Genomic DNA, 27,511 nt, shown 5'->3' on the forward strand with positions numbered 1-27,511 from the left:
TTTTGTTATGAAACCAGATTTATTAAACATTTTGTACAGGAATTTTACAACTTCATTTTCAAATATCTACAATATTTACAGAGATCCGACATAGTGTTATTAGCTTGGCACCTACCGCTATTAACAGATTGAGAGGCAGGTTTGAGGAGATTAAAAAACAAAACAAAACTGTATCACAGATACAAATATATGTCAAAGCAATCATAAGAGCTTTAGTGCAATCAAAGGTCAAAAAATATTTTTTTCACCTAATTCTCATGATTCTATCAAGTTAGTATTGCCAGCCTAAATTCACATTTCAGCTGCTGACACCCTCGGGTTTTAGGACACACGCATACGACAGCCGTCTTTTAAATCAGGGGTAGTCAACCTGTGGTCCTCCAGATGTTCATGGACTACAATTCCCATGAGCCCCTGCCAGCATAGCACAAGAGACTCACATGCCTCTCTCTCCAATGCCTTGTGGCCTACCTACTTTACAAAGATTTACATTTTTTAAAATAGCTTTAAAAATAACTTGCAAAATGAACCCAATTTGTCAGGAACGTTGATGTTATGTACTTCAGTATCGAGGTCAGACCTGGTTTCTCGTGCCACTCTTCTTGTCTCCTCTACAAAGAATCCTGGGAAATCTTTCAAGGAAGATTTTCAGACTTTCAGTGGGGACTTCAGACAACTCAACACAAAAAGCGTTCCCCAGGGTTCTTTGGAGAGCAGAACCAGGCCTGGCATATCTTTTTAGCTGTACCCTTGAGGCAGAGGTAGTCAACCTGTGGTCCTCCAGATGTTCACAGACCACAATTCCCATGAGCCCCTGCCAGCAAATGCTGGCAGGGGCTCATGGGAATTGTAGTCCATGAACATCTGGAGGACCACAGGTTGACTACCCCTGCCTTAAGGGACACACTCATTTTCAAAGTTGCTTCTGCATGCATCCACACACACAGGGCCTTGCAAGTGAGTGCACACAAAAAATTCTTCAGGCCAGGTTTCCATGAGTCAAGGAGTCTACCCCATACCTATGTTTACCCAAGTCACACTGCCAATGCAAGGAGGACCAACCACTTTCAAAGCCAGCTAAGAGCAGCCAGTTCTAATCCAGAGAACCTCCTCCCCACATGAAGCCTGCCGGGTGACCTCGGGCCAGTCACAGTTCTCTCAGAGCTCTCTCAGCCCCACCTACCTCACAGGTTGTCTCTTGTGGGGAGAGGAAGGGAAGGTAATTGAGGCTCCTTGGGGTGGTAAAGAGTGGGGCTGAGAGCTTCCCTCCATACACAAAAACCTTCCTACTCTTGTCACCTGGGTGGTAGACCAAGCCACCAAACTGAAATGGCTCCTTCGGCAGGAAATGTCACCCAGGAGAACCACAATTCAAGTGTATTCTTTATCCAAAAGCACATATCTGATGCAAAATTCTCCCAGCCAAAGCAAGAGGAGGAAGAGGAAGGGAGGAAAGAGAACTCCCGGGGCCCGCTGTACTAGAATATTCAAATAGGAACATCAGGATGTTTTTGTTTGTCCACTGAAATGGCCAATTGATCCCCCCCCCTTTGGCGTGAAAGGTGTGGACACAGTGTAAATCCCAAACAAAAAGGGGGAAAGGCACACACAAACAGGCATGCCATGAGATAGGGCTTATCACCTCTCAGGTTAGGCCACTCCACCCTCGGCTGATGCATTCTGATATTTGGATACACAATTCCACTTCCAAAATGACGCCCAGCGATGCTGATGCAACAAGACCTAAAGGGAGCCCTTTCGATCTCTTGCTGGCCAAGGGAACAGTGGTGATATTTTAGCAGGACAGAGAATCCAGCACCACGGCCAACGCTTCAGTGTTGACTTCTGCAGAGAGACGATTCTTGGTCGATCTAGCTGGAGTGCAGCAAGGAGAGGGGCTGCTACTCAGCAGTCTGTATTTAGAAGGCCCCCGGTTCAATCCCCGGCATCACCAGTTAAAAGGACCAGGCAGTAGGTGATGTGGAAGACCTCTGCTGGAAGCCCTGGAGAACTGCTAATAAACCTAATGAACTGAACTGATGGTAGTGCCTGTTTGACAGAAAGGGCCTTCTTTTTAAAATTGACTATTTGCGATCCCACTCTTAAACGCAGCACTTGGAGGTTAAGACCCACTGACACCAGCTTTCCCAATAAATATTCAGGAATGAGAAGGGGGGGGCTATTTTGCTCCTGCTGAGGCCCACCGGGAAGGTTCTCACCATCTTCATGGTTCTGGTCTTAGGCAAAAAGGAACTGCAATAACGACACCCAACCATGACAACAGCAGGGTAGTCAAAGGACGCATTTTGTCAAATCCCCTGAGTTTGCTCCATACACTGACCCACTTCCAGACTGCAGAGATGCTGTCCCCTTTAAAACCTTGCTCCCTGTGACCAGGCCGAGCCGCCTGATCTGGCCCCTGGACTCAACACGTGGAGCAAAGCCAACATCCTCTGGAAATCAGGCATGGTGAAGCTAAGTTTGCATCTGATACTTGAGCTGTGGATCAAGGGGGAAATTTAAGTTTTAGCACCCCGATTAAGAAATCAGGAGGCAGGAAAAGGGGCCTGCTTGAAAGGCTGTGATGTTTTTCGGAAGGGAGGGAGGAGGACGGGAGGGAGGGTATCTCACTGATTTCAAGCAGATGCTTGATCCTGGAGCAGTAATTTCAGGACATTTACTCCCGCCGATTTTTGCAGATCTGGTTTTGAAATCGGCCATGCGGGCCTCTTTCACAGGGATAATCCTATTAACTTTCTGCACTGTGACTGTCCTGAGGCTTTGGCCTGGCCCAGGAAGAAGGCAAGAACGGTGGCTGCATAATTTTTTCCTGCCTCCACCGGCTAGACGATTCTGCAATCAAAGCCCAGCGGACGTTTGAGAACCAGCTGGCTTCTCTGCTGGTTGCTATGGCAGCACAAACCTGCTTGCCCCAGCAACACAGCGCGGATCTGAACACGTACACCCAGAGAACAAGGAGAACCCGGCCAGTGTTGTATTTTGGGTTCTTTAAAGCTATTTCCAAAGTGCCCCTCTTCTAGGGCAGCCCGGAGATTCTCTCCTTGACGTCCAGAGCAAAACTGTCCAAAGTTCCAGTTCCAGATACCAGCAGTCCCCCAGGAGCTCGGTGGGAAAGAGCCCAAAGGAAAACAGGTGGGCGACTGGACCCATTTTGTTGGTTTTCGTCATGCTTCCCAGGAGATTTTTAAAACAAAATGCAACTTGGAGGAAGTGTGCTTAAGATCACTGCTACGGTCCTGACCACAGTCAGACATTTTGGAACGCTATGCATTTACAACATGGAAAAACAAAAGTTAAACAGGACACACACACACGCACGCACACACACGGCTACACAAAAGAAAAGGGCTGCACGTGGACACGGCGTTCCTCTCCCTCGAGGGCAAAATCGGGACTAGCAGAAAAAGGAGCTGATATCGTCCTCCTCTCTAGAGTTCTCAGGGACAGTCTGATCCGGCGCTCCCGTGTCCTGATCAGCGTATCCAGATTCCAAGACGGCGTCAAACCAAGGATGGAGCAAAATTTCTGGCGCGGTGAGTCTTTCGGAGGGGTCTCTCCTCAGCAGGCTGCGGATGAGACACCTGGCTTTCGGGGAGACGTGCTCGGGGATGCAGAACTGTCCGCGGCGGATTTTCGAAAACAGGGCGCTAGGGTCCGAGTCGTGAAAAGGATAGCGTCCCACCAACAGGGTGTACAGCATTACTCCTAAACTCCAAACATCAGCGGACTTCCCGGAATAAGTCCCCGTCGTGTTGAGAATTTCCGGGCTGACGTAGGCTGGGCAGCCATGCTTGTCCGACAAGGCATCGTCTTCCCCTTTGATGATGTGGGTGTCCTCCAGACTTTCCAGTCTCAGCTGCGTCCTGGAGAACAGAAGAGACCAAAACACAGGTCACTAAAACGTGCCAGCAACCAGCGGAGAAGGAAGCTCGAGTGCTTCCAGATGCCATCCCCAAAGCTATAGCCGATTGACCAGAAATGCAACCTATACTAAAGGTCAGAGCCTGTAACTTGGTTGGCCAGGATGTTATGATGCAAGTGTCATGGGCATCTTCTCAAATTTACGATCCCTCTGTATGGGGGGCATTTGCTTCCATATGCAAAGGAGCCAAAGATTGCATGCTAGAGCCCAGGGGTGGCCAAAATGTAGCTCTCCAGATGTCTATGGACTACAATTTCCATGAGCCCCTGCCAGCACATGGGAATTGTAGTCCGTGGACATCTGGAGAACCACAATTTGGCCACCCCTGTTATAGACAATCCAGCTCATCCAGTATCAACTCAAGCAGAAGTTTTCTCAACCGGGACAGTCAGCTGACTCTTCAGCAGCCAGGAAATTCACTGATGCAAGTGTGAATGTACATTACTTTGTGTAGACAACATTAGACCACTCCAAAACACCACAGTCACACAGCAGGGCCGTCAAGGCCCTTAACAATGGTGCAAGACAAGTCTTCTGAACAAGACTCCTCAGGAGTAAATGAGCCAAAGCTTGCTCACCAGGGCTGGTTCAGCCTTTTGGGGTGATTGCTAGACTGCTACATCAAGTTGCGCGAGCTTGGGTTCACACATTCCACCACCAAGCGATCTCCCCTGCAGGCGTCAGCCAGCCCGTGTGACTTCAGTAAAGCTTAACCCGATTCACCAAGGCAAAGATCTTGGCTGGGAGCCAACGAAGTCTGAGTGACGTCAAGCCTTAACTGGCTTGTGGATCCCAGCCAAAACCCACATCCCTTTTGTTCCTGAAATGCTCTTGCGCTCAAGATCTATTTTTCCGTACACGCACACGCATACAGACACAAAACCGGCTTTGCAGGTTGCCCGGCTTTTCTGCAAACATCCTATTCCCCTGAGCTCTCCCCTAGTGATTAGATATTCCCCGGCTCCCGACTGCTCTCCGACTCCCGGATGGCTTCTTTGCGGGCCTGTAAATGCGTTTAATTGCTCCCTGTCCTCGGCGTGACCTTCCTGTCCTGCTGCAGAGAGCCCCCCTCCCTCCGGGTTCTGCAAACGGAAAATATTACTCAACCTCAGCTGCCTGCCCTCTGACTGGCTGACGGGGCATCAGAACTCCCCACCTGTGCTTGCTAAGCTCACCTCTTGCTGAGCATTGCTTAACCATCTGCTTGCTAAACAAGCGCTATGGAGCCGGCCTGCACAACAGCCCGTGTGTCTAGGAAGCAATCTGGTCTTTCGGCAAGCGGCCGTACGTCCCACGGGCAAGGATAGTCAAACTGCAGCCCTCCAGATGCCCATGGACTACAATTCCCATGAGCCCCTGGCAGCGAATGCTGGCAGGGGCTCATTGGAATTGTAGTCCATGGGCATCTGGAGGGCCGCAGTTTGACTAGCCCTGTCCTATGGTTTCTCTCCGGCTTGTATATCTACTGGCCCATGGGATCTGGGCAGAAAGAGGGTGAGGGAAGGGGAAAAGGTTGTGCTTTTCTTCCTACCAGCTCTGTCCTTTGACTGGTGTGGACCTCGGTGTTCCCGTAAACCGTGCCAGCAGTTAAAATTCAGTTTAAAATATAGTTGGGAAGAATTCATCCTGAGATTTTTACAAGGTTATGGTGGTCAGAGTATTTATTACAGTCACAGACCATTAAATAGCAAATATAGATGAAACAGGAAAAAAATCTAATGGGAATAGAGCTGCATCACATGGAGAATATAAGACTTAACCGTGAAACATCAAAATATACTCCCAGCCTCTGTTACTGTCAATTTTCTTATTTCAGGCTCTGCACAAATAAGCGCTAAATTTGGCCACTGGGCTTGAAAAAAGCAGGTTTCCAACATTTAATAATTTATCTAAGCAAGTCTCCTCTGAGCACTGATGTAAGTCACCCAAGAGTGGGAGAGTAAAGTTAATCCTTCGATCTTTATGGTAGGGACAGCGAAGGGGGACATGCCCCATTTAACATGGATGTAATCTTTCAGAGTAAGAGATTCTCTTATACTTGCCCTCAAGGACAGCTGTGGGCAGGGCTTCACATCTATACGAGGATATGGCAATGATCTTCTAAAAAACTAATTTACGCAATAGTTAAAATGTAGGTTCACTCACAGCTTTTTGGAATTTCTGCTCACATCACAGCTTAGAGCAGGGGTAGTCCAACTGTGGCCCTCCAGATGTCCATGGACTACAATTCCCAGAAGCCCCTGCCAGCTGGCAGGGGCTTCTGGGAATTGTAGTCCATGGACATCTGGAGGGCTGCAGTTTGACTACCCCTGGCTTAGAGGGAACATTGGTTGACACGAAAGTTCAGTTCACACATGCATACCGGCCCATTTCACCCTCCATTAATGTGCGTTGACCACTGGCTGACCGGGTAGCCAAGCTCCAGGTGAAGGCTGGATACCTCCCAGAATTGCTACTGATTCCCAAATGAAAGAGCTCATTACCCCCCACAGAAGACAGCTTTTGGGAATGGTGGATTCTATGACACCATACCCCATGAAAGCCCTTCCTCTCTCCAAACCCCATCCTCCCCAAGCTCCACCCCCAAATCTCCTGGGATTTCTTCCCTCCCAGAGTTGGCAACCCTGACATGTGCTTGCACCATCTCCACAAACAATTGTGGCAGAGGTGAAGTACAAGATAAACATCTGTGGTGCCTAATCAGCCCTGGTTCAAAACATGCTATTTTGGGCATTGCTGCGTTAATTTCCCCCAGATGGGACTGCTACTGGCTCAGCAGTATAAAGAGGACTAGAAACTTGGGATTTTTTAAAAAAAACCTCCGGGTCAATTTCAGGATTAAAGTAACTTCTTTCAAAAGTCGTTTTCAAAGGCCTGCCAACTCCTAATTAGAAGATGAGGTTTAATGAGGAGGAGCCCACAAGAGGGGTACAAAAACTGACTGATTTCCAAGATACAGGAGACTAGAAAGTTTCATTTCCTCCAATGCTTGGATCTCTGATGTCGTCAAGCCAAAGGAGATTTATGGCCGTCTCCTCCTGGGATCCAAGTGCCCTGAGACAGAACTGGAGACAGAACCCAGGACAAGGAAACCTCCTTTCAAAGACACCCACCAACCCTTGGAATTAAGAGCCACAGGCACGGTTTCCCTTGCAGGAGAATGCAGAGCTAATCTGGACATCCGGAGGCCTGGACACACTTTACAAGCCACGGCTGATCCTGGCATCCCTTCAGAGTCAGCTAATGCAAGGCCCGCAACTCTTGAGTGGGAAATTGCTTCGGTTCATGTCAAAAGCGGGACACCCACCGAGTCCAAAGGCCCACAGGTGACTGAGTCTAGCTATCACGAATGAAAGCGTTTCATGGGAGCTGTTTCCTGTGTCAGTTTTCCCTTCTGTGCCTGACCCCCCCTCCCCATTACAACCCCCTCCAGTTTATCTAAGGTTTTATGCAAAGAAATTTCGCACGCTGACTTTGGACAGCCAAGCCCCGCTGCTGGCCTGCACATCTCACATGGGTCCGACCCGGGAAACGCATCTGCCCTGCGAGGGTGGCCAAGGCAAGCGGCCTGCAGAAAACTTCAGCATTGTGCTGTGCAGCAAAGGTTCCCTTGGGCTCCTTGCAAACCGCCCTTTTGCCAAGAATCCAGGCTTCACTTATTTGATCATTTCCTGCAGGTAGACCCTGCCTTTCTCCCCAAAGCAGCATACAACTTCCTCTCCCCCCCCCCCCAATTTTATTCCCAAGAGACCCTAATGAGGTAGGTAAGGCTGAAAGTACATGTCATCCTGCATCCCTGGTAGAGTCGGGATTCAAACTCAGGCCAACACCGTAATTGAGAAACCCCTGAAACAATCTTAGGGCTTCAAGAAGCCCCAGAAGTGGCAGGATCATGCAGAATATGGTTGGGAAGCACACCTGTGTATGTGCCCACCTGGGGCCCCGCCCCGTCCCATCCCCTCCAGGCCCATCATTGGTCATTCTGGGAGGGGGGGGAGCAGGTCAACATGACCGTATATGGTCGTATTGTCTGATAAATGTATAACAAATTTTTAAAATATTTAAAACATAATGAATTCCCATCCACTCGGGAAGCCCTTCCGGGGCCATCAAAAAAACCCAGAGGTTCATGAATCCCTGGTTTAGAAAGCCAGCTGTAACTATTACACCAAGTATGTTTTGTAACCCACCAAAAGCCAGCTTCGGGAACGGCAGGAAATAAAAATCTAAATAATAAATAAATATATGCCCTTGTCCCTTCTCTCCAGCATATATCCGCTTCTTTTAAAAAGCAAGCCTCTTTTAAAAAGATATAACTGGAAAAAGTCTCCCTCAAAATCTGAATACCCCAAAAAAGAGTTAGGTACTGCCTTAAACCAGGGGTAGTCAACCTGCGGTCCTCCAGATGTCCATGGACTACAATTCACAGGAGCCCCTGCCAGCATTTGCTGGCAGGGGCTCCTGGGAATTGTAGTCCATGGATATCTGGAGGACTACAGGTTGTCTATCCCTTCCTTAAACCATGCTCCACAGTAATCAGACCACGGCAGATGTGCAGAAGGGGCTGTGTTGGATAGAGGCAATTCTTAATAGCTGTTAAGGTCAAGTTGGCAAGGACAGGGAGGGTACATGAGCCTCCTTATTCAAAAGCCACAGTTTCAGGGGAGCCCGTGCGCCCAGCTGAATGCATGGGGGACAGGCGGGTGTCCGGTCCGGCCTCCGGCACCAGGTGTGGCCTCTGGCCTCTTCCCTCTCCAAGAACCACCAAACTGGTTACGATTACACACGGCCAACCAAATGAGTACAGAACATGTTTCCGCCATGGGTCATAACCCGAGCACCACTGAGAGCCGTCCCACGGTAGACAGACCCCATTTCCGGAATTCTGGATGAATCCACAGCCCTTTCCCCCCTTCCTTTCTCCTGGCCTTTGTTCGCCCAGTCCCAGCCCACAGCTTCCCCCCATCTGCTCTCATTCACAGCTTTTACCAGAATATAATTTGTTTGGATGAAGGGTGCCTACAAGATGTGAGCTACATTTCAAAATGCTGCTGTCCCTGTCATTGCAGTGAGGCTGAAACACCCTCAGGGCCTGTGACATCCACAAATTAAGCGGGCGTCCTTGCACTGAAGCCAGGTAACCCTTCCAGACCCACCCCCCCAAACCAAGGCAAAGCATTCTGGAACCCAATTATTCCGGTGGGGTCTTCTCCGCATAAACCCAAGCGTTTTGGCCAGCTAGCAAAGCCGCTTGGTAAAAGGCTGTTGGCCAGGCTGGCTTCCTAAGGATACAGATGGGACTGCACCTGAACAGGGACGTGAAGGAAGAAGCATCATGGATTATTATTAGGCTGATTCTGAAGCAACAGAAGCAAATTTGAGTCCATAGAATCATAGAGTTGGACGGGGCTTTCTAGTTCCACCCACTGCTCAGTGCAGGATCAGCCTCAAGTATCCAGAATAAGGATGCTGCCCAACTACTGTCCAACTACTGCTTGAAGACCACCGGTGAAGGGGAGCTCCCCACCTCCTTAGGCAGCCCGTTCCACCGCTGAACTATTCGGACTGTAAAATTCCTCCCCCCCCCTTATCTAGCTGTTATCATTCTACATGTTCTACACCAGGGGTAGTCAAACTGCAGCCCTCCAGATGTCCATGGACTACAATTCCCATGAACCCCTGCCAGCAAATGCTGGCAGGGGTTCATGGGAATTGTAGTCCATGGACATCTGGAGGGCCGCAATTTGACTACCCCTGTTCTACACATTCACAGCCTAGGAAGCCACAACTGACAACCAATCTCAGCTTGTACAACTGGCACACACCACATTCACACACTAGGTATGCCTCCTTCTCCCAGCACGCATGTAAGACTGTGCCTTGAAGATCCTGGTCCAATGCTACAAGATCCAAATCACTGAAATATGCAAAGTGCTTACAGCACCCCTGGAAGAGCCGCCGAAATCCAGGGAATTCCTCCAGAGAAAGCCACGATGAGTCTGTCTACATCAAAACACAGGCCAAATTTCAAAGAGCTGCTTCCACACCAGTGCCAGTTCTAATCGGCTTGTGGTCCCTGGCCCCCGAGACATTTGCTTGGCCTCAACCAGAACCCATCCTAGTGGAATGAGCTCCTGGAAAATCTCCAGGCCCTGCAAAAGTTTTCACAGTGCCCTCCCCCTGGAATAAAAGGATTAACGGAATGGAATACCTGCACGTAATCTTATACTTGCACCCTTGGAGTCCTAAATACTTAGGAATTTCAATTGTTTTAATGGAAGGAAGAAAGGAAGGAAGGAAGGAAGGAAGGAAGGAAGGAAGGAAGGAAGGAAGGAAGGAAGGAAGGAAGGAAGGAAGGAAGGAAGGCTGGCTGGCTACTAGTGTCACATGACCATCTGCTTTGGAAACAGTGTTGTGTTTCAAAAGCAGTTTGAAACTGGACATGGAGAGATATGCATGCCCACTGCTTGAGTACAAAGTCCCACTGACTGCTCCTATGCTTTCCAGGGAGTGCCAATGGCTCATGGACAGTGTGTGGCACCAGGAAACACCTTCCGTTCACGAAGTTTCTCCCGAAAACCTGTCACTCTCTCACCGCCCCCCCAACCGCAAAATAAGAACAGTGTGTGCACACGAAAGCTTACAACATCCAGCATTCAACTTTGTTGAACTCAAAACTTTGTTCTATTGCTTCCTGCCAACATGGCTGTCCACGTGAATCTCTCACCCCGCAAGTGGAAAGATGGAGAGACCTGGTATTGGAAACACTCTAAAACGCCAGCGATCGTTCGATCCTGCGTACACATCAAGAGTTGCACAACATAAACAAAGCCCACGGTGCATGCTTAAGTCATCCGCCGAGCACATTGCCGTAATTGCTCGGTGCCTCCTGGAATTCTGAAGAAAATTATTACAACAACCGTCCTGAGGTAGACCAGGCCAAGAGTTTGTGACAGGCCCTCCAGAGGGTTCCCACACTAGAAAGCGAGACTCGAACCCTGGTCTCTTGCAATCTTTATTCTACATTACACCTCAGTGGGTCTCAGAGCAGAGGTAAACAACTAGCCATCTTTCATCGACACAAGCCCTAGAAGGCTTCAAAAACTGCTCATTATAGACCAGGGGTAGTCAAACCGCGGCCTTCCAGATGTCCATGGACTACAATTCCCATGAGCCCCTGCCAGCGTTCGCTGGCAGGGGCTCATGGGAATTGTAGTCCATGGACATCTGGAAGGCCGCGGTTTGACCACCCGTTATAGACGCAATCTTGGGGAGGGGTGAAGGAGCACCAGCAGTAACAAGGTAGCAGGCTGCCGGCCACCTATCAGCCAGAGCCGAACTGAGATCCGCTGGACAACCAGGACGTAGGCTTATCGTGAAATCCTCGCTCACCTTTCTTCGCTCGAAAAGACAAACTTCCGGAGCTTCAGGTCCCCCAGGACAATGGCCGACTGGTGGCAGTGAGCCACCGCTGAGACTATTTGCTTGAAGAGCCGGGCGGCCTCGTGCTCCGGCAGGCGCTTGCAGCTCCGGACGTAGGAATGCATGTCGCCAAAGTCCTTGTCAAAGAAGACGTACGCCTTGGTGTCGCCCAGGATCACTTCCACGATGCCGGTGATGTTTCTGTGCGACGGGAGCTGGATGTAAGGCCGGATTTTGTCCTGGTAGTGTTTCAGGGGGAAGACCTGGAGACAAGAGCAGAGGAGAGGACACACGGTTAAAATATCAAAGTGGAAGAAAGGTACAAAGGCTTTCAAAAGCATTCCGTAACTTGGGAACATAAGAGATGCCATGTCGGATCAGGCCAATGGCTCATTTCGTTCAAGCCTGTTTCACACAGTGGCCAAATCCCAAGAATACAGACATCACTGCCCCGTACGTAAGAACAAAAGAGAAGCCAGGAGCCCATCCAGTCCCATGCTCTGCGTCACAGTGTGGACAAATCGAAGGCACCAGCAGGAGGGCCACCAGCAGGGCCACAACTCCAGAAGTCCTCCCACTGGTGCCCCCCAAGCACCAAGAGCATCATTGCCCCAGACCCAAAAACAGAAGAGAAGCCATGTTGGATCGGACCAGTGGCCCATCTAGTCCAACACTTTGTGTCACACAGTGGCCATCAGGAGGTCCACCGGCAGGGCCAGAACTCCAGAAGTCCTCCCACTGGTGCCCCCCCAAGGACCAAGACTACAGAGCAACCCTGCCCCAGTCATGTGAACATAAGAGAAGCCAATGGCCCATCCAGCAGTGTATTACGGATGGTTAACTACTGAAATAAATGAGACTCCTATACAGTTTATTTCTCAAATGTCTCTCAACATGCATGACTGAGGACAGGCCTGTCAATGGCCATCGTGGCTAAGCGGAACCTCCATGAACAAAGGCAGTTTACCCCGAATGTCAGATTTGGGGATAGACCAGAGAATTTCAGCAGCTGCTGCTGTTAAATGACTGCGGGACAGAGCCTGGCCTAGATTGACAAAGCCACATGATGCATAAAGATTATGTTGTCTAACTTTCCCTGGAACTAAGATGCTGCCATTGTATAAACATCACCCCCTTTTGGGGGATATCCGCCATCTCCCAGGTCCCCGTTCACAAGCACCGAAGTAGAATACTCAGGTGAGAGCAAAATGCATCGCAGACACCGGGCCGAAACACCGATACGGCTTTGTACCTACGATAATCAGCTGGAGCGAAGAAGAGGATTGAGGATCCTTAACCGTGAACCACCCAAGTCCCCACCTTCCCAGGAGTGGGCGCTGATTCAGACCAAGGTGACGGCGATCTCGCCAGCCGCCGGCCTTTAACCAAGGAAGGAGAGGATTAAGGCCTCTCTCATGTTTTATTCACCCAGGTTTCGCAAGGCTTCAAGTCACATTCTCCCAGTGACCTGTAAGCCCGCTTCAGGTTACTCACATCCTAGGCTTGACTGGAAATCCTGACTTACACATCTAATGGCAGCGTTCCGGCTCTTCCGAGCCAACGCAACTCCTCCGGGGGGAAACAAACACGCAAAAACACGTTGGAGGTTCCTGTCGCTCCAGAACTCCTCGTGGGCTCCACGCTGCGTCCGAGTCTCGAATCCGGGGCAAGCCTGCCTGGGTCACTCGCTCACCGGGACAGCCCACCACCCCTCCATAGTTCCACCCCTGCAAGGAAGACGGCCTCTGCTTCACGGCTTCCTCTATGCCAGCTCTCAGAAAGTGGTTCAGGAATTAAAGGCCCCTCCAAAGACCTCAGCCCATAGGCAGAAACCGAGTTTGAAGGTCTGCTATTGACCAAGGACAGGAAGTAGCTGATTCAGCCAAAGCTACAGACTCCAGAGAGCTGCTCAAAATACATCCAGTTCTAGATTGACCCTGGGCCCTGCAGCAGTCTGAATAGCCTTCTCTCAGTCCATATGGGAAGCTAGCTAGGCAGGGCGGGAGCTGGCTGATACTTAGACGGACCACTAAAAAAAAAGACCAGGGATCCTACACGGGGGGGGGGGGGGAGGCAGGAGCAAAACACCTCTCTCCATCTCTTGCCTTGGTAGCTCTATAGCAGGGGTGGGCAAACTGGGGCTCTCCAGAGGTCCAAAGACTACAATTCCCAGGAGGCCCTGCCACAGCACCATCAGGGGCTGATGGTACTTGTAGTTCATGGGCATCCAAAGAGCCATCCCTGCCCTACAACGGCCACCAGAAAGCAGCTGTAACTCAAAGGCAGGCAAATATCATTAAACAAAGTAACACCAGCTCTTTTAAGTTGGTGCAATTCAAGGGGGGGGGGGTGGAAATGCTCAAACTGCGTGATACACTTTCACAAAGACCTGGTTTTGTTATACCCCACTTTTCACTCCCCGAAGGTGGCTTCTCATCATCTACTCATCCTCTCCCCACAAAAGACACCCTGTGAGGCAGGTGGGGGCTGAGAGAGCTCTAAGAGACCTGCTGTGAAAGAGCAACCCCAAAAGAACTGTGACTGGCCCAAGGTCACCCAGCTGGCTGCATAACAAAATTGGGATCCAATGACACTTTTAAGACCAACCAAGATTGATTCAAGGCACAAGCATTCCTCTGTGCATGCACACTTCCTCAGCTGGCTGCATACGGAGGAAGCGGGGAGTCAAACCCGGATCTCTAAATTAGAATCCGCAGCTCTTAACTGCCACACCAAGCTGGCTCTGCCACAAGACACCCATAGAGTAAGCCAGGAGAGGAAGGCAACCCCCCACACACAGACACTTCGGAATGTCAGCCGGGCGTTCGCGGCCAGCAGGGGGCAGCTTCCCCGACGCCCAGCCCGGTTTCCTGGACTCGCCTTTGGAAAGCGGCCCGCGAGGCTGCCGTGTGCGTATTTATTTAAAGAGCGGAGGACACCTCATGGAAAACTTGGAAAGCTCTGCCCGTCACAGCCCCGGCCTGCCCGCCCGCCTGCTCCGCCGCGCCAGGCGAGGGGACCGCGGGCGAGAACACCCAGGCCCCTCCGCACAGAAGGAAGGGGGGGGGAGAGAGAGAGATCCCAATTCCCAACCCCGACGCTGGTCCCTTGCAAGCAGGGCGCCTTGTGCCAGACGGAACGGCGGCGACCCCAGGGGACCCCGAAATCCTCGTCGCCGGCGTCGTCTGCGGACGCCCAGCCCCGGCCCCGCTCGCAGCCAGGCACAAGCCGCATCGCGCGTCGGGGCAGCCCGCACGACTTGCACGGGACGGCCGAGGCAGGCGCCCTGAAGCTGGCGCGGCGCTCCTGGAAGCCCGCGGGTGGCGGGTGCCGTCCCTGCACGGCGCGATCCCTCCCCGCCACGCTCGCAATCCACAAGCGGGTCGAGGCGGAGAATTTCTGGCCCGCCAAAGGTCACCGTCGGGGGAGCCGATGCCCAAGGCGGCAGCCTGCAGCGGCCGGCCACCACGGGAGTGCGGCGCCGCTTCCTTCCTTCCGAGGCAGCCGTCGGGAGGACGCGGCTGCCGGGCGCCGACGGCGGGAGCGGCTTTGCTGCTTTCCGGATCGCGCCCCTTTCCCCCTGCCTCCCTCCCTGCCTGGCCAAGCGCCGGCTTACCTTGCAGCGCAACTCCCGGCCGGTGTCGATGTCGAGCGCCCGCGAAACGTGCTCCCTGTCGGGCAGCGGCAGCAGCAGGTAGCCGGCGATGAGGCTGGGGCCCGGCGCGCTGTGACAGCCGCCGCCTCCTCCTCCTCCTCCTCCGCCCGCCGCCGCGCTCCCTGCGGCCGGGCAAACGGGGGCGCAAGGCGAGCCGGGCGCGCTGAGACAGTCCTGGGGCGGCGCGCCGGAGCACTCGACGGCCAGGCGGGCGCACTTGGCGGCGGGGGCGGCGGGGGGCGCTTCCTCGGCGCCGTCGTGCAGCAGCAGGCGCTTGGCGGGGGCGCTCCGGCAGCGGCGGGCGGCGGAGGGCGCCGGCGGGGGCAGGAGCGCGGCGGGGCTGCGGGGCTCGAGCGGGCGGCTCATGGGGCTGCGCGAAGGGCGGCGGCGGCGAGGGCGGCGACTGCAGCGGGCTCCGTCGTCCGGCGCGACTGGCTCGGGCTCCTTCCGTGCGGCGCGGGCTAGAGGCGGCCGGCGCGCATCGCCGGGTCCTTCCCCGGCGCGGCGAAGGAGGAAGAGCAGCAGCAGCAGCAGCGCCAGCCACACGCAGCCCGCCCGGCTCTCCGCACCATCTGCCGGCGCGCCCGCCCAACTCCGGGGAGCTCATCCGAGGCGCCCGTGACGCAAAGGGAAGGGGGCGGCGCCCGCGACGAGACACGCCCCCCCCCCGCGCGCCTTGGCAGCCGCGGGCCCATTCAGGAGAAGGGCGACGCGGGAGGAGGCCGGCCCGAGCAGCCTCTCTGCGCTCCGCGGAGCTTTGTCTGCCTTCCCGCTGGGGCCGGAGCCGGCTGGCTGCGGGAGAGAAGGGGACAAGGCATGTGCAAAGGGGATCGCCTCTTTGCTCCAGGAGTGGTCCGACGGTGGCTCTCCAGGTGTCCGTGGACTACAATGACCATGAGCCCCTGCCGGCAAGGGGCTCATGGTCATTGTGGTCCATGGGGATTTGTAGAGCAGGGGTAGTCAAACTGCGGCCCTCCAGATGTCCATGGACTACAATTCCCATGAGCCCCTGCCAGCGAACGCTGGCAGGGGCTCATGGGAATTGTAGTCCATGGACATCTGGAGGGCCGCAGTTTGACTACCGCTGCTCTAGAGCCACGGTTGGGCCACCTCTGCGCATGCAGCATGAGCTGCAGGGGTGCTGCTAAGACAGAGAGACAGATGGCAAGCGAGGGGTTAAGCCAAGGGCATTCGCTGCTGTTGCTTTCTGCTCAGTCAGAGCTTTGGTTGCTCAAGGTCAGGGAGGCTCTGGCTGGCGTGGCCAGGGTGGCAGGCAGGCTTTTTGCAGGAGAGGAGCTGGAGAGTCCAGGGAGCCAACCTGGGGGCTGTGTGTATGCAGAGCAGGTGAAACAGAGAGCTCGAAGGGACCCCAAAGGCCTCTAGTCCAGCTCTCTGCAAAATGCAAAGAAAAAAAAAATCATAGTCCCCTCCCCCTTGATCCCTGCTCTATGCCCAAAAGGAAACAAAAAACCTTCCAGGATCCCTGGACCGATTTAGCTGGAGGAAAATGCCTTCCTCACCCTAAAGTAATCATCAACATTGTCCTGGGCAGGTATAAAAGGGTCCCAAGAGGTGAGCACTGGCTCTTCCTGCCCTCCCTCTCCTGATTGGCCTAAATGACCATATCACTCACCTCCTGCCTGGTCCTCTAACTAGAGATGCCAAGAACTGAACCTGGGACCTTCTAGATGCAAAGCAGAGGTGCTACCACTGACCCACAGTCCCTCTCCTGAAGGAAACTGAGGCATGAAGCTGCCTTCTGCTCAAACTATTTGTCAAAGCTCAGAATTGACAACTGTGCCTGGCCGCAGCTCCCTTGGGTGACCTACCACGTTGGATTGGAGATGCCAGGGATTGAACCTGAGACCTTCTGCATGCAAAGCGGAGGCCAGGACCCCTTTCCAGACCAAATGGATGGGCAAGCAGGACACAAGTGTAATAAGCCACTGTACGCTGATGACCAGCTGTGAATAATTAAAGCAAATGAATAGATTGTTATTCTTGCCATTTTTTATGGTCTAAGTCAGGGGTAGTCAACCTGTGGTCCTCCAGATGTCCATGGACTACGATTCCCACGAGCCCCTGCCAGCGTTTGCTGGCAGGGGCTCGTGGGAATCGTAGTCCATGGACATCTGGAGGACCACAGGTTGACAACCCCTGGTCTAAGTTGTAGCTCCACTGTCCAGTTGCCCAGGACTTTTGATCCTGTGGTTTCAGACCTTCCCCCCTTCTGGGACCACAGACCTTCAACCTACCACACTTAAGACTCTCTTTCCTATCTTCATTTAGGGTTTCAAAAGAAGTTCCTGTGTGAATACATGCATTTTAGACATGCACCATCCAAGTACTATGTCTTGCTTTGGGTAGCATCTTGGGTTAGTATCAAGCACTTATTTAAGGGTGGCTGGATCTGAATTCATAGGGTGGTCCACCATCCACATGTTCTTTTACTCTGCAACTCCAGTGGTGCAAATGGCCTGCACCATCTGGCTCTTACTTGGGATTGCTATCTGCAGACTCTGCAAAAGCAGGTGTTTGCAGAGATATATGAGAGAGAGAGAGAGAGAGAGAGAGAGAGAGAGAGAGAGAGAGAGATTTTACCGCATGGCAGAGCTCTCAGCTGCTTTCTGTGTATTTAAAAAAGCACATGAAGCTCCTTGTGCCTGATGACTCATCATGCATTGGCTCCATTAGTGAACTGGAACATAAAAGCCTGCATATGTTCAAGTGGGATATCCCAAGGAGGGGGGGGGGTGAGAAGAGAGACAGGGGCTCCATTTGCTGCTTTCCTGCTAGACTCTAGAAAGAAGTTCTGCAGATTTTTTTTTTTTTTGCCAGCTTGTTTTCGCTGCTCAGTGTATCAATAACAGCACAACACGTTTTATCCTGTGTTTCCTGCAATGAGTTTAAGCCGGCATAGGCAATCCCACGCGCTCTCAATTTTATCTTTGCAACAAGCCTATGTGTTAAGTCAGGCCAAATGTGTGGGTCCCAAGTTCTCTCGGTGAGCTGTGGGGCAAAACGGAGATTTAAACACGGATCTCAGTCCTGATTCAGCATTTAAATCCACGGCAGTGCACTGGCAGGCTCATATTTCTGGTCAGCATTTTTTCCCTTTCAAGTACAACATTAGGGACTAGTGTCTTGCAGCCAGATTAAATATGAGGCAGGAAACCTAGGACTGAAATGCTAAGGGTTTGTTTTGTTTTTGCTTCAGTGAAGTGGAACAAAGGACTGGATTGAAGCAATAAGAACTTAGCCGTGCTGAATCAGTCCAGTGGTCCATCTAGTCCAGCTTCCAGCCTCATACAGTAGCCAACCAGTTCCTCTGGAAATCCAACAAAGGGCATAGAGGCCAAGACCTTCTTAAGAACCTAAAAAAGAGCCCTGCTGGATGAATCCACCCAGCCTCCTGTCTCACACAGCAGCCAACCAATTCCCATGGAGGTCCAATAACAGGACATAGAGCAGGGGTAGTCAAACTGCGGCCCTCCAGATGTCCATGGACTATGATTCCCAGGAGTCCCTGCCAGCGAATGCTGGCAGGGGCTCCTGGGAATCGTAGTCCATGGACATCTGGAGGGCCGCAGTTTGACTACCCCTGACATAGAGGCTGAGGCCTGGCCACTGATATTCACTTGCTTCCTGGCCACTGATATTCAGAAGGTTCCTGCGTCTGAACTTGAAGGTTCGCTTTAGTCGCTGCTGATAGCTACCTAGCCTACATTAATCTGTCTAAGCCCCCTTTAAGGCCATCCACGTAATGCTTGCAGAGGGTCTACAGATGTGTGTTTTTCAGCAGCAGGACTAATAGCAGCTTCTGAAGAAGGGGGATAATTTCTATCCGGAAAGGCACACTGAGCTCAGTTATAACTCCCCATACACCCCCCCCTCCCCGCCCCAGTGATGCTGTTCCCATTCAGTTTTGAGTTCCTGGTAGACAGCTGCATTTTAAGCGAAAACAAAACAAAATGGACACACCATATTGTCGGATCCTGGATTTCCCTTGACATGTGTGGTGTGAGTGTCCTGCATAGTGCAGAGGGTTGGACCGGATGACCCAGAAGGTCCCTTCCAACTCTATGGTTCTCTATGAGGGAAAAGCTGGGTCGGGGTTTATACCAAAGAGCTAAAAAAGGCTAGTCGATTTCACTGCACTGAAAAAACAGGAAAAAAAATAGACTTGGCTGGCAAATTCAATTAAGATTCAATTTAATCAATTCATTCAATGTCTTCTTCACACTTTAATAGGCAAAACAAGTTCCAGATATTTCGCAAGCCTTTTTTCAAAAATCATTTCTTTCCTCGGTGGCTGAATCCTCTTTCAGTCATGCACGATTTTGTGTCTGAAAGTCTTCCTCTATATCAGTGGTTCTCAACCTTCCTAATGCCGTGACCCTTCAATACAGTTCCACATGTTGTGGTGACACCCCCAACCATGAAATTATGCAAGGGTTCTTTCACAGGAATGAAAACGAAAACTGACCAATGGCATTCTGAGGTGTGCATAAAAAAGGAAATGTGTGAATTGGGTGACAAACAAGTACAGTCACTGGCGATTCCAGTAAAAGGGGGGGGGGAGTCCACCCAATCTGCTCTGTGGGCAGATCCAATCTGGGTTTTGCGATGGTTTTACGATTGCCGTTTGTCATCACGCAGAAGGCTTTGTCCTGCTTGACCTCCCGTTGAGTAATTCACTGCCTCTCCTATGACAACAGCTTAATATTTTTATAGCTTGAACAGCGTGCTATTGCACTGGAAGGCACGCATGCATAGCTATATGTGTTGAACTTCCTAGAGCTGATTTTCTCAACCAGGGTTTGCCAAACCCTTGGGTATCTTGTCAGGGTGGGAATTAATTAATTTTTAATATATTTTTAAAATTTGTCAAACTTTTATCAGGTGATATGACCAAATATGAGCCTCTTGTGGTGCAAAGTGGTAAGGCAGCAGACATGCAGTCTGAAGCTCTGCCCATGAGGCTGGGAGTTCGATCCCAGCAGCCGGCTCAAGGTGGACTCAGCCTTCCATCCTTCCGAGGTTGGTCAAATGAGTACCCAGCTTGTTGGGAGGTAAACGGTAATGACTGGGGAAGGCACTGGCAAACCACCCCATATTGAGTCTGCCATGAAAACGCTAGAGGGCATCACCCCAAGGGTCAGACATGACTCGGTGCTTGCACAGGGGATACCTTTACCTCTACCCTCTCCCAAAATGTCCAATGATGAGCCTGGAGGGGGTGGGAAAGGGAGGGGCCTCAGGTGGGTGTGGCCACAGCTATGCTTCCCAACCCTGTTCTCCACGTTCTGGGGTTTCTCAAGGCCTGAAGAATGGTTCAGGGGTTTCTCAATGGTGAAGAAGTTGAGAGAGGTCGTCCTAGTGGATATACCTCAGTGGGAACGGAAGCTGTCTTCTCATGCTGGGGAGGTGGGCAGGATGAGACTCCGGCCCACAAAGGAGCTTGGACCGACATCCTGGGAGATTGCAAATAGGATCATGGTCTGCTCTTTGGTTCCGACTATTTCACATTGATCACTTTAGACCTCCCTGCTTAGTCAACATTGCTGCTCATAACCTTTGCGTGGCCCTTACATCATTATGTTCTCAGTCAATGCAAACGGCCATTTTAGCCAGCCGTTATCATAAAAACCCAAAGAAGCAACTTAGAAGAAGAGCTGGGTTTTGTACTCTGCTTTTCACTGCCCGAAGGAATCTCAAAGCGGCTAACAAAGGCCTTCCCTTCCTCTCCCCACAGCAGACATCCTGTGGGGTGGGTGAGGCTGAGGGAACTGCTGACAGGACTGCTCAATCAGAACATCACTATTAGGACTGTGATGAGCTCAAGGTCACCCAGCTGCTGCATGTGGAGAAGTGGGGAATCAAGCCCAGCTCACCAGATCAAAAGCTGTCAGTCCCAACCACCACACCATTCTGGCTCTCTTAGACCATCATATCCTGGATTGTCCACTTTATGAAGAACCCAGGGCCACGTTTCTTGTTCCGCCTCTCTCTGGGGCCATCACTCAGCTGAAGAGAAATTTCTGTGATCAGACGCTGAGGCCTGTATTTCAGAGATTGTTAACACAGCTGCTATTTTGATGAACTGCCAGTAGGGACGGTGGAGATAACTCTTGGAGAGGAGGACGAAAGGTGTGGCAAAAGTGCATGCAAGTGCAACAAAACTGCATGGGTGTACTACTGTGCAATTCTGAACATGCGTTCAACCTCCCCTGCAGCCTCACCCACAGCCCCTCCCATGCAAGTCTGGGATTTCCTCCGCCCAGTTAGCACCTATTTGAAGTTAGGATACCACCCTTCCGCTGAAGACCTTAAATGTTTTTTTTTTTTAAACTTGAACAGCCAAATTCTGCCTCTGTGTTCAAGCACTGTGGACAATTATGGGGAGGTAGGAAATGCAGAACCATTCACACACGCATATTATTATTATTATTATTATTATTATTATTATTATTATTATTATTATTATTATTATTATTATTATTATTATTATTATTATTATTATTATTATTATTATTATTATTATTATTAGATTTATAGCCCGCCACTCCCTTGTGGCTCGTGGCGGGTAACAATATCACAAATCCCCATTAAAACCCCATAAAAACAATAATAACACTGCCAATATTGCCGGCATGGCAAGAACGGCAGCTCGACTTCCCCCCCCCCTCCCTCCCACTACTAGCGGGTGGAGAGGAGGTCCTGATGATGTTTTGCTTCGGGTCCAGAACCCGAGTTCCCCGGGGGAGGCATAGATCTATACTGGGGAGCACAGAACTCTTAAGGCAACGCAGACCCTTGCTGCATTCTGTGAATGGGTAACAAGGGGGGAAAGCAATGCAGGGGCGTGCTAAGCATTTCAACCGTACCGTCTCCAGAAAATCCAATCCTCTGCATTTTGGGGAGCTGTCATGACCATTTTACAAACCTCGTTGGCAGTGGGTGTAAATTACTATGGAATGGGCCCCCCTTTTTGGCGGTGCGCGGATTCATGCTCTCCGGCAAGCGTGTTGTGGGTGACAACTTGTCTCACTGCTTGGGTGGTAGCAAAGAAGGCTGGCAACAGAATACGACTGGGATGACTCAGCTGGGGAGGAATCCAAAAGCCCGGGTGTGTGAGTGAGTGAGTGTGCATGCATGTGGGAGAACCTCGCTGGAGTGGCACAAGGGGATTCGAGCCAACCCTTTTGAGACAAGCTGTTTGTCAATATTTTTTTTAAACCCTCCAATGCGCTGAAATATTTTGACATTCACAAGAGAGACAAGAAATGGCTGACTCTGAACTTGAGCAGGCCAGGGCTTTGCCCTCGTACCCTTTTTTCATGCAAGGGGCCTCAGTCCCTGGAAACGTGGGGAAACCTTTGCACAGATGTGTCACAACTAAACTATGGGGAGAGAAGCACGACCGCGCTTGTCTCCCAAGATCACCGCACCGGGGCTTGCTGTTACGAAGGAAGGAGACAAGAAAAACCTGCATGGAGATGCAAGCCCCTGGCTGTGCTGACGTATTTTGGATTCTGAAGAATAATCAAACAGGAACCCTGGAGAGATGCTGCCCATCAATCGATACTGAGCTTGACAGACCGATGGTGTGATTCAGGAGAAGGCATTTGGCTCAAACTGAAAGAAATACTGGGGAAATACCTTACAAATATTTTTCTCGGTATTTCTAAGCTGAATGCAGATTCTCTAATCTGCTTCAGCTACTGATATAGCTGGCCGGAATAAAAGCCATTTTTGTTGTTTGTTTTCACTCCAGCATATTCAGCAGCTGTACCACTGAAATGGCTGCCAGCCATTTAAACCTAACAGTAAATTTAAATGGCAAGCAACCATTTTAATCTTAACCTTTGCTTAAAGGTAAAGGTAAAGGTATCCCCTGTGCAAGCGCCGAGTCATGTCTGACCCTTGGGGTGACGCCCTCCAGCGTTTTCATGGCAGACTCAATACGGGGTGGTTTGCCATTCCCTTCCCCAGTCATTACCATTTACCCCCCAGCAAGCTGGGTACTCATTTTACCGACCTCGGAAGGATGGAAGGCTGAGTCAACCTTGAGCCGGCTGCTGGGATTGAACTCCCAACCTCATGAGCAAAGTTTTCAGACGGCTGCCTTACCACTCTGCGCCACAAGAGGCTCACCCCCCTCCAAAGGGAGGGAAGCAAAAGGGGCTGCTGGAATGGTGGCCAGCCAGCAGGTTCTGCCAGGGGCGGTTTGAAATGGGCCTCCCCAGCACAGCCCAAGCCAATCCTACAGAAGGACTTCTTTCCACAGGATCAGCTGTTTGGCGGGCTTAGGGGGGTAGTCGAAACAGGGCCCCTAGCAGAGCCCACAACAATCCTTCAAGGGGAGACACCATATTGTTGGATCAGTAATTTGGCAGGCATCCACAGACGAAGAAGAGGATGAAGAAGAAGAGTTGGTTCTTATATGCTGCTTTTCTCTACCCAAAGGAGCCTCAAAGGAGCTTAAATTCACCTTCCCATTCCTCTCCCCACAACAGACACCCTGTGGGGTGGGTGAGGCTGAGAGAGCCCTGATATCACTGCTCAGTCAGAACAGCTTTATCAGTGCTGTGGCGAGCCCAAGGTCAGCGAGCTGGCTGCATGTGGGGGATCAGGGAATCAAACCTGGCCCATCAGATTAGAAGTCCATGCTCCTAAACACTACACCAAGCTGGCTCTACATGGATCTTGGTCCCTTTAAATGCCCAGGGGCTGAAAATATTTGGCTATCTCAAATATGTTCTGAATCCCCGTACCGGTACTTAGATTTCAGAATATCATTAAATATATATACCTGAACTAAAAATATCAGTGTTTGGCTTGTTTTTGCACATGCCTACGTGCTGTCATGTGCACACTTCCCAGAGGAGCATTAACACGAGAAGGTGCCTTATGCATATAACCCATAGCGGGTGAAGCTCCCTTATACTGAATCAGACCTCTGGTCCATCCAGGTCAGTACTGTCTCCTCAGACTGGCAGCGGCTCTCCAGGGTCTCAGGCAGAGGTCTTCCCCATCATGTTCTGCCTGATCCTTTCACTCGAGATGCTGGGGGTTAAACCTGGGGCCCTCTGCGTGCCAAGCAGAGGCTCTTCCACTGAACGACTGCCCCTCTGCTATGTTTAAATGCTGCTGCTGAAACTATTACTGGTTTCCTACCTTTTCCAGGTCTGGAAATAGAATCATAGAATCATAGAGTTGGAAGGGGCCACACAGGCCATCTAGTCCAACCCCTTGCTCAATGCAGGATCAGCCCTAAGCATCCTAAAGCATCCAAGAAAAGTGTGTATCCAACCTTTGCTTGAAGACTGCCAGTGGGGGGGAGCTCACCACCTCCTTAGGCAGCCTATTCCGCTGCTGAACTACTCTGACTGTGAAATTTTTCCCCCTGATATCTAGCCTATATCGTTGTACTTGAAGTTTAACCCCATTACTACGTGTCCTCTCCTCTGCAGAATGCAACCGTTGTAGTCTTCCGAAGCAGAAGGCACTAGACAGTGTGTCCCTTTTCAAATGCAAGACCGCCCACCCCTTTCCTGGTCAGTGCTAGTTATTATAGGATAACACTATTTTATTATTTTGGCCTGTGGACGAAGCAGAAAGGAACAGCACTTGTTTACTCCGCAGAGGTGAAGCACTTTTCTGTTGAAACTAACTCTGTGGGGATGACACCTCTGCTTTTTTTTTTTTTTAAAGGTAAGCTACTAAATACCTTTTAGTTTTACATGCATCCGGTGCGGGTCCAATGTGACTCCTACAGCAGTTAAGAGACACTTACAGAGATATACTGGCCAGGTAAGTAGCCACGTATGTCTGAAGTCTTTGACTAACATTCCCCGATACCTTTGAGCCAATGGCCTATTTATATTAAAACACTAATATAAGGAAAGGCTGTAGGATTTTTCCACAATTGTTACAACAATCTTATATTGGACGACTCAACCACTGAAGACGATATTGAAAATGGAAATTATCTAGAAACCGTGATGGTTGATTCTTCATGTATATTAAAAATTGCATTGGAATTGAATATATATATTATTACAAGAAGATTGCCTTAGAAATGTTCCTTGCTTTTTTGTGTTAGTCTGACGTAGCAGAACAAAATTGGAGTCTGATGGCACCTTTACAAAGTTTTGTTCCAGGTGCAGGTACACCTTTCACGTGCAGGTACACTTCCTCAGACAATGAAATAGGAATAATCAGAGTACAGATATAAAGAGAGAGTAAATGGACAGTAAATTAGTGAACAGCATAATGAATATATCCAACAAACATGCAGCATAATTAGGATCAAATAATGCCTTGTTAGAATTAGCAAACCAAGTTCATCTTTGAGTTCAATTGCCATTCAAAAACACCATAAGGCAGACATTTTCCCAGTTGCGAACAGAAGCAATTAAAAGAGACTTGTTGCAAGTCCCATCTGTCTCCACCCAAGCATGGAAGCATCCCCAGAAGTGACAAGCCGTACTGAGTTTGGTCTCCTTTCCAAAGACCAGAACGTTCGATTCACAATTACATTACATCATTACATTACCGGCCAATACAATGCCGGAGATAGCCGAAGTAGGTCCACTTACAACAGTACTCTGGTCTACGCAATGGGGCTCACGCCCAAGGAAGTTTTCGTAGGAAGGCATAGCTACAGTGTCATCCTAACTGGACAGCTTCAGAGGGTAGCCATTGTGGGCTGCAGGAGAAGAACAAGATTCAAGTCCAGCTTTACGTTCGAGGCCAACGAGATTTTCAATGCAGGAGCTTTTGAGAGTCAATACTCCCTTGGTCAGATGCCGGATCAGGCTTTAACTGTGAAGAAAGGGAACTTTGATTCTCAAAATGTTCATAACCCAATCAAGCCCAAACCCCTTAGTCAAGCCTTTCTTGACGTTTTCACCACTGAGAACCCCCTGAAACATTCTCCAAGCTTCAAGAAACACCCCCAAGTGGCCTAGTCCTGCAGAATATGATTGGGAAACATAGCTGTGGACACGCCCACCCAGGGCCCAGCCCCTTCCCACCATCCAGGCCCATCACTGGCCATTTCAGGAGAGGGGAGGGGTTGACATGACCATATCTGGTCACATCACCCGATAAATGCTTAACAAGCTGAGAAAATATATCAAAGATGAATGAACTCCCACCCATTCAGGAAATCCTTCGAGGGCCATCAAGAAACCCCAGGGTGTCATGAAACCCTGGTTGAGAAAGCCTGTAGTAGATCTTGGGAGTGAAGCAGGATTGACCCTGAATAGCACCTGGAAAGGTGACCTCCAGGAAATACCAGGATAGTGACACTGGGGCAGGCAATGGCAAGTCACCTCCAAACTTCTCTTATCTGGCTGCCAGGCAATCTTTGGGTCACCTGGATACATTACACACACATGCCATCTGATAAATAACTCATAATAAATAGCTCAACCCCCCCCCCCCCCGGTGTTAGGCAGCACCTAGGCCATGTGGTATTGATGGGCCCCTCTTCCCGCCCTCATTATTAGATCTTTTGAGGGGGGATGGGTGATTGAGTAAGACTGCCGTGTTTTTGTGCTGCTGTTGTTATACTTATGTCCTATATCTTAATGGGGTTTTTATTGGGGTTTTAGCTAAGGATAATTGCAACCCGCCATGAGCCAGTCTTGGGAATGGTGGGAAATAAATGTAAAACAACAACAAGAAGAAGAACTCTTGTTCACCTCTAAGGTTCTATTGGACTCCAATCTAGGTATCCTAAGCAGGATTAAGCCTTTCCGTGTGCCTTGACTTCGCCAGGCTTAAAAGGGTGTTAAGTCCGCTTGGGATCTTTCCTTTAGGGAGGCCAAGTCTCGCTGTCAAAATCTCCATATCCCCCACTCCCAACCCCCTGCTGCCAATTGAAATGTAGCTGACAATGGCAGGAAATGGCAGCCATCCCTCCGGGTGCCTGACAGATCCCCAGCTAAGTGGAGACAGGCACCCAGAGCCAGAGGGCACAATGAGCCCTGACGAAAGAGACTGGTGCCAGTTCGGCAAAAGGTGCTCAACGCCAAGGTCTCGTGAGCACCCACCTCCTTTCTGATCCCTGTTGCATGAAAGCTCCCTTTGTTGTTGCACAGAAAATTCTAAAAATCAGATAGCATCACTTTATAATCTCCTTGTCTCCCCCTCGCCCCAAAAGTTGATTACACAAATGAAAACGCTCAACAGGTTGCTTTTCTGCTTCCTTCCGTTGTTCGTTTTGACCCGGCAAATGGATTTCGCTGCAAAGATGCTCTGGGGAATCACAAATGACAAGTCTTAAAAAAAGAATTAAATTGGTGTGCGTGCCATTAATTTGCTTCTGACTTATGGCTGCCCTGTACATTAATGCCCTGTAAAATGTCTTCTCATTAGCAGCCTGGTTTAGGCCAGGGGTAGTCAAACTGCGGCCCTCCAGATGTCCATGGACTACAATTCCCAGGAGCCCCTGCCAGCATTCGCTGGCAGGGGGCTCC

General features: G+C 50.6%; 1 protein-coding gene across 2 annotated transcripts; it reads right to left on the minus strand.

Annotated features, from left to right (window-relative positions):
- Positions 1-27,451, minus strand: TRIB1 (tribbles pseudokinase 1). 2 transcript variants are annotated; one of them, XM_077351521.1, is made up of 3 exons: positions 25,625-27,451; positions 11,336-11,628; positions 1-3,884 (listed from the first exon to the last, which is right to left on the minus strand). In XM_077351521.1, exons 1-3 carry the CDS (start codon positions 25,682-25,684, stop codon positions 3,416-3,418), a joined length of 822 nt encoding a protein of 273 aa, XP_077207636.1. In that variant the 5' UTR covers positions 25,685-27,451; the 3' UTR covers positions 1-3,415. The 2 variants fall into 2 exon arrangements, with proteins under 2 accessions (XP_077207636.1, XP_077207637.1); XM_077351522.1 differs by lacking the exon at positions 25,625-27,451 and adding an exon at positions 14,982-15,622.
- Positions 27,452-27,511: the final 60 nt, after the last annotated feature.

The sequence above is a fragment of the Paroedura picta genome, chromosome 9 (assembly GCF_049243985.1).
Source record: "Paroedura picta isolate Pp20150507F chromosome 9, Ppicta_v3.0, whole genome shotgun sequence".
NCBI classification, from domain to species: domain Eukaryota; kingdom Metazoa; phylum Chordata; class Lepidosauria; order Squamata; family Gekkonidae; genus Paroedura; species Paroedura picta.

What these genes read in the sequence shown, in the direction of transcription:
- TRIB1 (XM_077351522.1), bottom strand. Translation starts at nt 15,386, where the DNA reads ATGAGCCGCCCGCTCGAGCCCCGCAGCCCCGCCGCGCTCCTGCCCCCG. An exon ending in GCCGGGAGTTGCGCTGCAAG is followed by an intron (nt 11,629 to 14,981) that starts GTAAGCCGGCGC and finishes TCTTGTCTCCAG; the next exon opens with GTCTTCCCCCTGAAACACTA. An exon ending in GTCTTTTCGAGCGAAGAAAG is followed by an intron (nt 3,885 to 11,335) that starts GTGAGCGAGGAT and finishes TCTGTTCTCCAG; the next exon opens with GACGCAGCTGAGACTGGAAA.